The sequence below is a fragment of the Aspergillus caelatus genome (genome assembly GCF_009193585.1).
Source record: "Aspergillus caelatus strain CBS 763.97 unplaced genomic scaffold BDV27scaffold_10, whole genome shotgun sequence".
Classification (NCBI taxonomy): Eukaryota; Fungi; Ascomycota; class Eurotiomycetes; order Eurotiales; family Aspergillaceae; genus Aspergillus; species Aspergillus caelatus.
In genome coordinates, this window is record NW_022475273.1 from 237,982 (window position 1) to 252,039 (window position 14,058).

The 14,058-nt window shown below is 46.5% G+C and overlaps 6 protein-coding genes across 6 annotated transcripts; 3 read left to right on the top strand and 3 right to left on the bottom strand.

Annotated features, from left to right (window-relative positions):
* Positions 1 to 2,675: 2,675 nt before the first annotated feature.
* BDV27DRAFT_120627 (uncharacterized protein) lies at positions 2,676 to 3,128 on the bottom strand. Its single transcript, XM_032065160.1, has 2 exons — positions 3,105 to 3,128; positions 2,676 to 3,021 (listed from the first exon to the last, which is right to left on the bottom strand). Exons 1-2 carry the CDS (start codon positions 3,122 to 3,124, stop codon positions 2,802 to 2,804), a joined length of 240 nt encoding a protein of 79 aa, XP_031932727.1. The 5' UTR covers positions 3,125 to 3,128; the 3' UTR covers positions 2,676 to 2,801.
* Positions 3,129 to 4,056: 928 nt separating this feature from the next.
* On the top strand, positions 4,057 to 5,323 carry BDV27DRAFT_152937 (uncharacterized protein; the record flags this gene model as incomplete). Its single annotated transcript, XM_032071678.1, has 3 exons — positions 4,057 to 4,765; positions 4,816 to 5,221; positions 5,293 to 5,323. The coding sequence occupies 3 exons, from the start codon at positions 4,057 to 4,059 to the stop codon at positions 5,321 to 5,323; spliced, it is 1,146 nt and encodes a 381-aa protein (XP_031932728.1).
* Positions 5,324 to 5,326: 3 nt separating this feature from the next.
* Positions 5,327 to 5,848, bottom strand: BDV27DRAFT_120628 (uncharacterized protein). Its single transcript, XM_032065161.1, has 2 exons — positions 5,648 to 5,848; positions 5,327 to 5,552 (listed from the first exon to the last, which is right to left on the bottom strand). Exons 1-2 carry the CDS (start codon positions 5,778 to 5,780, stop codon positions 5,422 to 5,424), a joined length of 264 nt encoding a protein of 87 aa, XP_031932729.1. The 5' UTR covers positions 5,781 to 5,848; the 3' UTR covers positions 5,327 to 5,421.
* A 409-nt stretch (positions 5,849 to 6,257) lies between these two features.
* On the bottom strand, positions 6,258 to 6,660 carry BDV27DRAFT_120629 (uncharacterized protein). The gene has a single exon (XM_032065162.1). The coding sequence runs from the start codon at positions 6,558 to 6,560 to the stop codon at positions 6,399 to 6,401; it is 162 nt and encodes a 53-aa protein (XP_031932730.1). The 5' UTR covers positions 6,561 to 6,660; the 3' UTR covers positions 6,258 to 6,398.
* Positions 6,661 to 7,347: 687 nt separating this feature from the next.
* On the top strand, positions 7,348 to 11,261 carry BDV27DRAFT_152938 (uncharacterized protein; the record flags this gene model as incomplete). The annotated part of the gene is made up of 2 exons (XM_032071679.1): positions 7,348 to 7,707; positions 7,773 to 11,261. 2 exons carry the CDS (start codon positions 7,348 to 7,350, stop codon positions 11,259 to 11,261), a joined length of 3,849 nt encoding a protein of 1,282 aa, XP_031932731.1.
* Positions 11,262 to 11,402: 141 nt separating this feature from the next.
* On the top strand, positions 11,403 to 11,780 carry BDV27DRAFT_152939 (uncharacterized protein; the record flags this gene model as incomplete). The annotated part of the gene is made up of 1 exon (XM_032071680.1): positions 11,403 to 11,780. One exon carries the CDS (start codon positions 11,403 to 11,405, stop codon positions 11,778 to 11,780), a length of 378 nt encoding a protein of 125 aa, XP_031932732.1.
* Between the last annotated feature and the right edge of the window lie 2,278 nt (positions 11,781 to 14,058).

Consider the following 14,058-nt stretch of genomic DNA (forward strand, 5'->3'; position numbering starts at 1 on the left):
TGTGGGGCCGTCTATTCAAATGCATGTTGTGAGCGTGTTGTGAAAAAGTGTACTAGAGCAAAAATAATAAATACTTTAAGTGACTGTCTACTCTTCTTCTATAATGTAGTTGCAGTGCTATATATAGTGAATCTATTTGGTCTAAAGGTATTTGCTCTACTAGATGCCCTAGGGGAATGAGCGATCTTACAGTTGTTTAGTACCATTTAGACCCAGATGATATTAACTAGTTACAGGCAGTTCAGAACATCACCCATTTTGCATGCCTTTTGATAAACTACAAAACACAACGCATACCCTTTTGAAATCTACCTTACTGAAACAGCTACAACTGCTTCAGAAATCACAACCAAAGAAATGACCCGGCTTGTGCTTCCTTCCACTAAATAGTATTGGACCAACCCTTCAGCCAGACCAGAGTATGCGAAGGTGCCCCCTCCTAGCGTCTGCACCCCAGTGAGACCTACTTTATACCTACACACTCCATTGTCTCATCCACTCAATTTCATTCGTCCAATCAATTAATTCACCTCCAATGCTGTTGTTGTTCCCCAGTATCTCAGAGCCAGGGGAAATGGTCGAGGAACTAGTACCGGAACCGCATCCAAGAGCGTATATCTGTTTCAAATCAAGAACATCATTAAGAGCGCACTCCAGATTTCTATATGTGTTGATGTAGGAAAGGTCAAGCTGATCATCAGCATGGCACTCTTGGTCCAGGTAGCTGATGAGAGCACTGATATTGCGTATAAGCTCCAGTGGAGATGGTGAATGATCCTGTAATTCATTGGTTCCGTCATACCCCTTCAGGGTGAGGATAAGGTACTCGGCACATGGGACACCGTATAATACTCCCTGACAGATGAAGCAGGTCTTAGTCTTGAAAGGCTATAGTCATTGGTCCAGGTGACAGACGGAAAAAAAAAACTCACAACGCGGATACGATCCAGCAGACTAGTCTCCGTTCTCATCTTAGGGGAGGCAAATAGACTGATGACGATATTGAGGGTCCTTTTGCAGTGCCAGAGAAGCTGAGGTCTCGTGCTTTCAACAATTCCGGTGAACTCTTTATAAATAAGATATTCACCCTGAAGGTAATCCAAGAAGAGTAGTAGTTGTGGGAAAGAGGTCATGTAGGGTATCGTCTGGACCTGGTCGGTGTCTCTGTAATGAAGCTTTTTCGGCATCTCCAGCCAGGCTGCCCTATAGCGTCGAGATAGGTGTCTAGAAAATCATAAGTAAAACATAGCGAACCATGAATAGAATGAATCAATAACGTACTTTAACTTTAGAAGTCTATTGACAGCAGACGCTGTGAGGGACAGTTGAAGTAGCTCATCTCGAAGCCCACCTAAGATATATCTAGTGCGGATATATGTAGCTGGGCAGATATGCCCCGATTGATTCCAACCACTGCTATGCGAATGTAGTAATTCCGAGTGAGAAAAGCTCTTCGAAAGAAGCTCATCGTCATCGATATCAAGCGGGGTTTCAAAATCTTGCGGGAGGCAAGGAATGCGCGGGACTTGAGTGTGTAAGCTCGCCAAACTTTTGTCTATCCAGTACGCAGAAGCTAGAATCTTCCTTCGCGATTGGGAAAGGAGAACTGAAACCGCGGGGCTTTCTGCACCAGACTTGACTGGAGTTGGGTCTAGGGCTTCAGTGGCCAAGTCGCCCAGGCGCTGCCATGTCAGATGACCTAGAACGATAAGCTTGTTGTAGGAGTGTCATGACGCCTTCAGTGCGATTATCATGGGTTGATGGGTTGATGGGTGTGGTCAAGGAGGGCTTACTGCAATCGCCGTAGAATTGTGCTGTGAGGGTCAAACTTTCGTGCAACAGCCATAGGAGAACCTCATTTGGAGGTGCATATTCTTTACACAGTGAGATGCATAAATTACTGCAGTACACCATTGTGGAAATACACGACGCCTTATTAGTTCCCTGAGATGCAATGAACTTTTCGGCAAGCCTATCACCCAATGGTAAGTGTAACAGAGCAAGTGCGGCCCATGTAAATAGTAGCCCCAACGCTTCCCAGCGTAATGCAGGCCCCGTGAACGTTTTGCAGAAATTATTGGGCGAGATATATACCTTCAGCTCCAGTTCGCGGCAGGTATTTCCGGTGATCAAAATTGAATTTGCTAATTGATCTCTGGTGCTCATTTTTTCGATTGAGGGATCCCCTTCTATAGACGCGATGGTCGCTTGTGCTATAAAATTTGGGATTGGAATCATATGGCTCTGCAATCGGATGTACCGTTCAGCAAGTTGCGCGAGGGTTGAGATATCATTAAGACGTTTTAAGAGCGTAGACCCTTGTTGGATGTCTGCATGGCATATATCAGGAATGGTGGGTGAGAACAACGGGGAATTGGGCCCATTTGTGCCCATAGGCTGGGTGTCCAAGGTTCCTTGATAGACTTGTCTAAGAAACGAAGTCAGTATTCACTCCCCATAAGATTTATACGTGGCCATCATAGTTGCTAAGACCTCCTTCCTACAAGTCGATCCATTGCCGGCTAGGTCACCCCTCTTTTCTATCAGCACTACTTTACCAGCCAGTCGGTCTCCGTGGTATAGGTATGCCATAACCTCCATCCCCATCAAACGTCCAAAGCCAATCATCTAACCCAAAGGAAGAGGAAGAATGAAAAACACGTACACATCTTCAGTGATACTGTCCCTACCAGGTGTAGGGGACGGAATGAGCTGCGACAGTCTTTGAAGGTCCTGAGGACGACGATGCTGCAGAGAATTTGGCCGAGTCATTGGCGCTGGATGATAAACACAACTTGTAGTCATGCCACGATATTGACATCTTTGACATATGGGGAACTCATGGTCACATTTGATCTTCGACTTCCGACAAGGCTCGCAGGAGCTTTTCTTGCCATTGCGACGGAGCATTTTGTGTTGACCCCGTAGTAAGTTGTTCCTTTGACGGGGTCACAATAAGAAGGTTGGGTTTTAGGTGCTGTAGATCCCAAGGGAAGCGAAGAAGGGAGTTGTGTTAACGGCCTGGATACATGGATAAAGTTTCCTGTGCAATCAGATTTCCGCAATCGGAAGACGGACATTCACTATGACGGGTATCCACTTGCAGCAGCGTGCTTGAATGCATGACAGTTTGACACCGATTGTTGGGAACGGTCATTAGGTGAGTACCAACACCAGCTATGGTCCGTTCGTGGGTCTTACTTCGGTTGTCATGTTTCTTGAACCAAACACGCAGGCCGTTTCCAGCCAATGTTCAATTAGGGTTTCGGATCCCAGCGGTGCGTAAACTTGCGGCCCGCGGATAGTGAAAGACTAATAAATAATTCCTTCCATCAGCTTATAGAATATCTTCTTCTATGCCTGCCAAGACCTGACTTTTCAAACTACATATTATAATAAATGTAAAAAAAATCAAAAAGAGGAAAGGCCACATATGTTTTGTATTTAGATATGGTATATCTAGGAAATGGAAGTTTTACCAGGTGTCTAATTTAACGGAAATTCGGAATTCATTTGCCAGCTCTAGGGTGGGCACTCGCTTGGCTTGCGGTCCGGATCAGAATGCGACGGTCGCATTACAAGAATTTAAATATGAGCTTTCGTTCCTCAGCCAGCCAGCTCAACGATAACGATAGTTTAACATACGGTGTAATGCCTCGTAAGCAAGCTAAGGCGTACTTATGAGACACAATCATGACTGCATTGTGGCTGGCTGAACCATCATAGACGTAGTAGGATTACAGTATGACCGGTGGTCTAGACAGAGAGGTTATTGCTTTTTTGCGACGGACAACCATGGCTGGTAGTACCACGGTGAAGTGAAACTTTTCAAGTACGTGCTTCTGCAAGGTTTAGGAATGTCCACAGTGTGCCGCACCTTGCTTCCAAGGGGCTGGTGCCGGCGACATCCTAAAGCCCATGCCAGAGAGATCGGCAATTGAGACATGACAAGGGGCCACTGACATGGAGCGAATGTGGCTGCTGTCTCAGAAGCATGTTTGCCTGCGCTGAAGAACTTGGTTAAAATGCAGACAGTTGATTTATTATTGATGCACCATGTTCCCCATTAATTGTCGTCAACCTCGCATCGGCGCTGTGACTTACAAGGAACCTCTAATGGAGCCCCGGCAACCAGGACGCCATTCTGTCGGCAATGCTTCCCGAGCCAGCGGTGCCCCTATGTCACATACTACGTGCCAATCGCCTGATGAAATGGAAACAATCTCCGCTGCCTATCAGGTTCTGTTCTACATCAAAAGCTCTGCCTCATTCCAACAGCTCCTAGACTCTCTCCCACCGGATGCCCCCGGCTTCCTCATGAAACAACTCGTCTATTCCTTCCTCTCCTACTTGACACAGTCGCAGTCTGATACATTCTTCGCACAAGTGAACACTCGGGGGTTTGAAACTGTGGACAGCGTATTTCATAACTCCACGGTCTCTCCGGGGTGGCTGGCCGACGGTTTCAGTTCCCACTTCCACATCCAGCAAGGTCTAGGTGATCAGGATTGCCTGCGGTGGGACGTAATTGGTATTATATATGCCACTGTCGCTCTCTCCCTAACTATAAGGCATGACTTATCCGATTCCAATGGTGGTGCATCACAGACAGACTCACGGGCAAGGGTGACGATCCTAAAAGACCTGACTCACGCTGTCAACACATGTATACGGTTCCAAGAAATGACCGGTACCAAAACTGAACTTTATTTATGGCTTCTTATCCAAGACATCATATTGCTGATTAGAATCTACGGTGGCAAAAGTGGGTGAGCAAAATCGATATAATTGGGACATTTGATGCTAATACAATAGCTCAAAATCCGATAGATCGACGTGTTTGGCGGAGGTTAGGGGATATTGGAAACGCACTATTTACCATTGGGCTGCACAAACCGTCCTTTAGAAACCAGGTCATCACAGCGATGCATATCCGCCAACAATTGTTCCTGACAGCTTATACACTGGACAAAGCCATAACAACGCTAATGAAACGACCACCACGAATTCCAAGGCAAAACTGCATGGAGTTAGACAACATTAGTTTGTCCTTCCCAGCTGTGGACTGGATCAACCTCTATATCTCGACTAGGCTGAGTCAGGCTCTGTCTTCCCCGGTATCGCTTGTAGAAAAGGTCAGTTTTTCCATGAGTATAGTACGCGAAGACGTCCAGGTTGCGAGGTCGACATTGAATGACAGCCCCGAATGCTCTGCACCTCAGTATGTCTCGTGGCTGTTTCACAGCATGCGTGTGTGGACTAATGTTTTTAGGAATATGTCCAGATTGCTAGAAGACGTGTGGCAATTGTTAAAGGTTTCTAGCGATATACAGCCAGAGAATTGGCAAATGGAGAGGTTCCCACATCAAGGATATATCTTACTAATAGTCTATTTGGAATACTTATACACACAATCATACATCATGCAGCATCTGCCACCCGCACAGACCCACACTCTCGGGGGGTTGTGTCGAAAGATTCTCGAGACAATGATATGCGGAATGCAATCCTTGGGTCACCTAAAAGAATATCGTTCCGATTACACGTGGAGAGTGAGTTGCAGATGTCTTTTTTTATGCTTGACCCGCTCATTGTAGGCCACCTGCACGTAAAGGACAAGTTATTAATGAACGTTCCTCATATTTAGCTTGTTTTATACGGACTTCCAAGCGCAGAGATTTTGGCTTCACTTCTCCAACCTCATTCCGAGCAAGTAAGCCAAGCCACGAGCATATCAAATTCATTTGCCCAAGGAACAGTGATTTCAGAATTAAACACATTCTTTTCCTGTATCCGAACGGTAGTCCGACCCAACGATGCACACTACAATGACTGCCAAGAAGCTCAGCAAAAAATCAATGCCTCCCTGGCTCAAGCGGCTGATCCCAAAGTCATCCTGTCAGAGCCACATAATTATGAGTCTACAACTTTGCCTACGCTATGATGTGAGATCATCGTTATTTGCAAATAACCACAAAGCTATTTCAACGGATCTTCGTACATTATATATGACGGGAGAAATCTGTTTTATTTGAACCATTCCCGGCATCCCCACTACAACATAAATCATCGCGTCAGGCCGTTGTTCACTGTTCGAGCTTTTCCCATTACTCTCATGCAGTGGGTATATTCAATACCTTTTGTGCATCATCCCTGGCCCTCTTGACCTCCACCATTCGAAGCCCTGTCCCATCTTTCAAATCTGGATGCACAAGCGCTGCTTCAAGCTCACCCTATGTGGAAATTGTCCAGTTGCAAACTTTGCCCGAAGCTTTGTTATCTGCACCAAAAAAAAAAATACCCAGCTGACAAGTATTTCCAATTTACTACATCATTATAAGACGCATCCTTTCCGTGGATCATACGTTCAATCGTGTATCTCCCAGTGTTGATCAAGACTACGTGGTGTCTAGTTTGTGCCTGATGATGGTGCTAACTTCCTGAACAATCATCTGGAGGCTGCCATCACCTTCAAAAACGATAGTTTGTTTGGAAATCGTGTGTCCTTTGGTACGGTGGACCCTCTCGGCCATGGCAGCGTCCTGAGCTGTAGGCAACATATAACCTATCGAAAGTCATGTTACTGGTTTCAGACAAACAGCATTCGTAGGGAGGATGAACTCTCGACACCTATGACCTGTAGTTCCTATTTCGGCAAAGGTACTGTCACCCTCGCGGAAGAAGTGACTCATCCGTAAATAGAACGTGTCCTGGGCTACTGATGACTTAGTAGTCTTGAGGTAAGCCGCTCAATAGACTTCCATGGGATGGCAACTGCAGAGATTGTTGGTTAAGTCGTATTTTCGACACATCTAGACAACGATAAGAAGTAGGCTTCTATCTGGCAAATAACTCCATAATTCAACTTATTGAACTATACTATATCATATCGGGGTGCACTTACTCATACCCGCAGTCGACTAGGACACTGGCCTCTACTAATCGGATGAAACCTAAAATAGAACAAATAGCCAGTCTTTTGTGTATCTTTATGGGGTCCTGCGGTGGCGTTTATTACTTCCTGTGGTAAGGAATAATGACGCCGGGCGAGGTATTGTTGCAGTGAATCCATTCCGAGCTCCGAACTCTATCGGCCTGCGATGCTACCTAGGGCTCACACGGATTCATCTATCCAGCTACAACCTATTGTAAGGGTTGAGTAATCACAGGCACAAGCCCGGTTCAGACCGACAATATAATCCTATAGTCTGTTACCCACAAATGGCATTGGGTGCGGCTCGTAGAGATGAACACCGCTTCGAACGCAAATCGCATTTCATTTCACATTTTACATTACGCTCCCCGACTTAAGGAGTGCGCATCCAGCCTCGTTCTTCCCTTGATACCATGGCCAAGTCTCAGCTATTAGAAGGTGATGCAGGTTGGGGGACCTACACGGACACCTTTGATCATCCCGTGGCACAGCTCAATGAGGATATAAAGAAGCTAGCCTGGGCTCTGGTTCTCCGGGCATACACGGGCTCGGATAACGTCGCGTTCGCCTATCGGAACCTTAGCAAATTATCATCGGCGCGAAATCCGATGATTTGCGGATTTATCTTAACTGAGAATGACAGCTTAGCTGCTGCTATCAAACATTCTACCTGCCAACAAATTGAATGTGACTCACAAACTGCAAATACTCTTCTCTGGCTTGATACTCCTGCCGCAAGCATCAATATACAGTTAGGGGCTGAAAAACTGATTGTAAGCCGACTTCCAACTCACAACAACCCCTCTTGTTGAATTTGCCATTAGCTGATGGGTGTTAGTATGATATGATAGTGGTGCCTATCTGCACTGAAAAGTCTCTTTCCATCACAATTCATTATACGAAGAATCATGCATTCAGTCGCCTCGTCCCGTATATTACAGAAGCATATCTACAATCCGCAGCATGTATAGGCAACAACACTGCGACAAAAGTCAACCAGGTGAATCTGGCGGGGCCCAAAAGTATTCACCAGATAGAGGCCTGGAATCGGGGAGCACCTTCCTCGATAAACGAATGTGTACCTGAAGTACTATCATGCCATCCGATGACATCTGTCGCTATATGTTCGTCACAGGGGACTTGGACGTACGGAACACTTGATCAATACTCTACGATAGTGGCGCGTGAGCTGGTCAAGTGTGGAATAGTGTCGGAGACATTCGTGCCGCTTTGCTTCGAAAAGTCGCCATGGGCAGTTGTTGCCATGTTGGCAGTCCACAAAGCTGGAGGCGCCTTTGTGCCCCTAGATCCTAATTCCCCGGTTGATCGACTCGAGGGCATAATTTATCAAGTCAACGCAACAGTCATCCTTGGATCCGAGCGACAATTATCTCACGGCCCTCTAGCCAACCTGCGAAACCGCTTCCAGAGAAAGCTGGCCTGGGTGCCTGTCTGTCACAACGCCGTTGCGAACGTAAGGGCTGGGAGTCCCGAGCCTAATGGGCCATGCTTGGATAGCGCAGCATACTGTATGTTCACGTCCGGTAGTACGGGGAAGCCCAAAGGTGTGGTTGTCGATCACAGGGCCCTCGCACATGGTCTCCAGAAACAGGGTAGTGTCTTCGGGCTTAGCAGCTCTTCTCGCGTTTATCAGAATACTCCGTTCACTTTCGATCCCTCCATCACAGAGATACTCGGTACTTTATACCATGGCGGATGTATCTGCATGCCGGATGACGATGCCCGCTTACAGACACCGGCATTAGTAATAAATGAGCTAGGCGCCAATTGGGCATTTCTTACTCCGTCATATGCAACTGCACTTGAGCCAACTGAGGTCCCTGGAGTTCGTACCTTGCTTCTGGGAGGGGAGACGGTCACCCCTCATTCTATCAAAGGATGGGTGAACAATCGTCGAGTTATCAATGCGTATGGGCCTACGGAATGCACTATCTTCTCGCTGTCTGGCGATATCTCTTTAGAAGGTGCCATGGTCTCAAATATTGGCCGCCCAATTGGTTGCAAGGCGTACATTGCAGACCCTGAGGATTATCGCAAACTATGTCCTGTTGGAGCTGTCGGAGAGCTTCTTATACAGGGACCAATTCTAGCTCGTGGATACCTCAATGACACCATCACCACCGGTCAAGCGTTCGTGAAGAGCCATGCATGGGGGAGTGATGGTTCTCAACGCTTCTACAGGACTGGCGATACTGCTCGCTATACTGCCGATGGAACAATAGACTACCTTGGACGGCGAGACAAGCAGATAAAGATAAACGGACAACGTGTGGAACTAGGAGAAATTGAAAACTGCATTTCCCAGCAGTGCGACTCCACTGATGTCGTAGTAGACTGTATCATGCGGCCCGGGGTCGCGAGAGGCCAAGTGTTGGTGGCCTTCGTCTCATTCCGAGAGGCTACTAATGACACCCTGATATTGACGGAGAATCGATATCTCCAGGCTATAGACCATCTAGCAGAATATGTACGGCGGCACCTACCCCCATACATGGTTCCACACATATTTATAGCCCTGTCACATGTTCCATTATCTGCCTCGGGGAAAATCGACCGCATGAGCCTGCAAAGGTTGGCAACGGAATGCCTCGACAAGCGTGTGCCAGAGAAGAAGCTCGATGATAGCACACAAATTAGTCCAACAGAGCATATAGTGCGAAAGGCATGGTCCTCCATCCTGCATATTCCAGAGTTTACTTTCAGCATGAACGATATTTTCTTTCAATTTGGTGACTCGATGTCAGCGATCAAGTTGGTGCGCGAACTACATAAACATCACTTGGAACTCACCTTCCACGACCTATTTCTCGAACCCAAGCTGTGCGAAATGGTAGCTAATGTGCGTCATTATGATCCAGCGACCCAGGTCGCTATGGTTAGAGAGAGGCGGCTGTCAGGTTTCCAATCCACACTGGTGCGAGAAGAAGCAGCACACAAATGTGGCATTGACAGCAACCTGGTCGAAAACATATATCCATGTACACCATTTCAGGAAGGACTCATGGCGTTGGCATCCTTACAACCATTTGCATACAACGGCCATTATGTCTTCCAGTTGTGTGAGAAGGTTAACATCCAGCGTTTCCAAAACGCATGGGAATTGGTTTTTAAGCTAAACCCAATCCTTCGGACCCGAATTATAGCGACAGGACGACGACAGTCATTCACCCAAGTTGTCCTGAAGGGGCTTCCCGGATGGCGATACTTTCCAAGTCTGGAGGAAGCCGTCGAGTCCCATAGAGCACTTCATGCTTCTCTTGAAGAAAATCTGACTTGGTTTTCTATTGTGCCCGCTCGCAGCCAGAGTCCAGCGTACTTCATCTGGACGGTACACCATAGTCTTTACGATGGATACAGCTTCGATATGATCTTGAATGACGTCCAGCAGGCATATAATGGTATATCTTTGAAACCTCACGCGTCTTTCGTTACCTTCGTTGAATATGCGACTAGTGTAATGAACCAGGCTCAATTATACTGGGAAGAAACGCTGGGGGATTTTACCACAGACACATATCCTACCGTACCTAAGCATCACTATTGCCCCTACGCAGAAAAGAGTATTAGACGCCATTTCAATCTCCAAAAACGACCTGCAATTGCGAGACAGTCTGTCATTCTTCAAGCAGCATGGGCAATGACATATTCCTACTACGTCGAATCAACAGACGTTGTGTTTGGTGCCGTGCTAAATGGCAGACATCTACCGGTGCAAGGTATCGATGACATTGCTGCACCGACATTAAATACAGTCCCATTGCGACTGTTTGTCGATGGCACGAAAACTGCCTCGGAGTTTCTTTTGGATGTGCAGCGTTCCGTGGCAAATGCAACGAAGTTTCAAGCGATCGGTATGCAGAGACTTCAACACCTCAATCCGGGGGCTCAAAACGCTTGCAAAATGCAGTGTGTGCTGATTATCCAGCCACCACAACCTGAGAGGCCTGAATTGTTTGCAAACGAGCGTCACGACCTATCCGTTGAACATATTTATGGATACAGCATTGTACTCTACGCTAGTCTTTGTCTAGATGGGTCAATAGGCATTACCGCCCACTTTGACCCAAACATGATTCCTGAGGCACAGGTGCTGACGCTCCTGGGTCAGTGGGAGCTTGCTACACGTCATCTAGGAGCCGCGAATACGGATCAGAAGCCATCTGCAATCCCTGCTGTGAGCCAGAGTGATATGGACCAGCTGCTGGATTGGAATGCAAGTTACGCACCCATCGAGAAAGCGACCATCCATGCACTTGTCGAACGGCCGGTTATGCAACATCCTCAGAAGGAAGCTCTCTATAGTTAGGATGGTTCGTTCACATACCATGATCTGTGGCAAGCAACAGACCGTCTCGCAACCCGTATCCAGGCTCTAGCTGTGTTTCCAATTTATCCAGATATGCTTATCCCTATTTGTTTTGAGAAAAGGTCTTGGGCCATCATCTCCATGTTAGCTGTGCTCAAGGCTGGTGCCGCCTTTGTGGCTCTAGATTGCGAGCACCCGCAGGAACGCCAGCGAGAAATGGTGTCACAAACAGCAGCCCCTATTATTCTCACTTCTCGGCAAAACCAACGTATGTGGGAAGACCTCCCACACTTGGTCGTGGACCAGGATATCCTAGATGATTTATCAGTCCCAAGAAAGCTGGTCGATACAGTCTCCCCGGATAACCTACCCTATGTAGTCTTCACATCCGGATCTACCGGGAAATCTAAAGGGGATGATGGAACATCAAGCCATCTGTTCCAGCCTTCACCATCATTCCTGCCCCTTCCATGCCAGCGAGCAGACCAGAGCTCTGCAATTTGCATCGTACGCGTTTGACGCGTGTATCACTGAGATCCTGGGCACCCTGGTCGCGGGGGGGAACCGTTTGCACGCCATCAACAGCGGACCACATCAATGCCATCCCATGGATTTTTTTCAAACACTGTCACCAAACCGGGCCTGTCTTATACCATCCTTGGTACGAGCGATTCGCCCTGAAGATGTACTCTCCTTGCGTTTCTAAACCTTGACGGGTGAATCCATCACAGCAGAGGCAATTTCCTTGTGGAAGGACCGTGTCATCCTGACCAGTGGGTATGGCCCATCAGAGTGTTCCGTATCCTGCATAACACATCAGGTTCAAGGCCAAAATGACCGCGAGAAGGTCGGTACTCCTCATGGTTGCGTAGCCTGGGTAGTTGACCCAGAGGATCATAACCGGTTCCTCCCTATTGGGGCCGTTGAGGAGCTTCTAATCGAAGGATCCATTCTCGCCAGAAGATGCAACTATCGGAAAACCGGCCACTACGACCTACACAGACCCGTACCAGTCTCCAGTTAGTATGCGCTTAGATGTGATAATGGTTTGGTTTAATCTGTAGAACTGTGTCGATCACATTTAAGCATAAGGTCAACATCCTTGAGGTTATTGGCTTCAGGACGGTGGGATAAAATATGACTATGGGCATGAACATATGCGTGTCAGGGAATCCCCATTACCTTTTTCTATTCTTTTTATCTTGGAGTGGTTTGTTACAGAGACCTTAGAAGCGATGGTATGGTTCCGGTGCGCCATTACTCTCCGTGGGAGGCTACGATTCAGCAGAATTATATAGGATTGTCGGAGTAATTAGTAGTATAAGAAATTCTGCCGTCATAACATCACTATTCAGCGCGTTGAAGAAGCATATATTCAACTCAGAACTGACGCTGCTGCGGGAAACACGGGGAAAGTTTCGTGTACATTTGATGAAAAGGCGATGATAAAGAGAAGGATTCGTAAAGCAATGAATGCACTAACGCAAAATCCGATGCATAGAACTTCCTACACCGCCGAATCTACATGATAGCGAACGCAATGTTATAGATGAAACATTTAGCAGAAAATGTGAAGCAACTTCAGCCTAATTAACCGACGGGTAAGTCCAGGTGATCGTTCTAGAAGGGCTAGACCGGTCAGCCGGTACAGGGTAAGTAGCTGGATAAATGAATTAACCGATATATGCGATTCACCTTGCTCCTATTACCTTGATAGTAATGTAAACTATTACCTGGGGAGACGTAATCGGAGGTATTATTCGTGTCCCCGTACAGATACTATTGAACTAGAAGCTAAGCCACTCTCCATCCCTCCAGTAAAGCGCCCACGTGCCGATGTGCATTTCCAATACTATGCATCTGAGATATGCGTGACGATGATCAAACTAAAGCGATACCCCCACTCAGATGACCTCCAGTCGATCCTTCTAATAGGTAAAATAATGATAATCTGCAGGCCTGGCTGAATATTAGTGATCTAACTGTTAGTCTAATATCTACCCCCACCCCCGCCATCTCACCTTGCATACGCAATATGGGGTCCAAAATCAATCGGTTAAAAATAACAGCAACAGGATGAAGAAGCTTTTAGTATCAGCCTTGATGGTGGTTGTAGATGAGTTGGGGTCGTCTTTTCAAGTCGAGCGAGTAGGGAATACCTTAGTGGACATGTATTCAATAGTAAACAGCTAACTATAAGCAGTTTTAAGCAGAGAACTAATTTACATGTGTTTATTCAGTGTAATACTTTAGTATTAATATATAATTAATATTTCTTTTTCGTTCGTATTATAAATACTATTTAGCAACTCTTTAACCACTTAATGTAAACTAATTTGGTGACGTTCTTGAAGTTGAATCCGCCGCTCTATAAGCTCAAGCTCTAACTTCTCATTCGCAAGCTCCATTGAAAGTATTTCTTCCTCTTGCTTTCTGAGATCCATTTCTCGTTGTTTGACTTCTGCCTCCTTTTGTTTAACATCTGCTTCAAGCTTTCGAAGCTCAAGCTCTTGACGTCTCTGTTCTAAAGTCAAAGCATTTGTTGACGCATCATCGCGATGATACTGAGAGGACCTTGAGGACCTAACTGATTAGTAAGTATTACCTTAAGCACATGGAGACATACTCGTTATCACCATTCTGTGAAGCAGATCGGGAGGCAGATTTTGCACTTCTTTGAGACAACGGGGGTTGTGGTAAAGCGGGTTGGGTTTCAGAGATACTAGATGAAGAGGATCGTTGGCGTTTGCGACTGTCTATATAAATAATCCAGTTAATAATTATTTATTAATTAGAT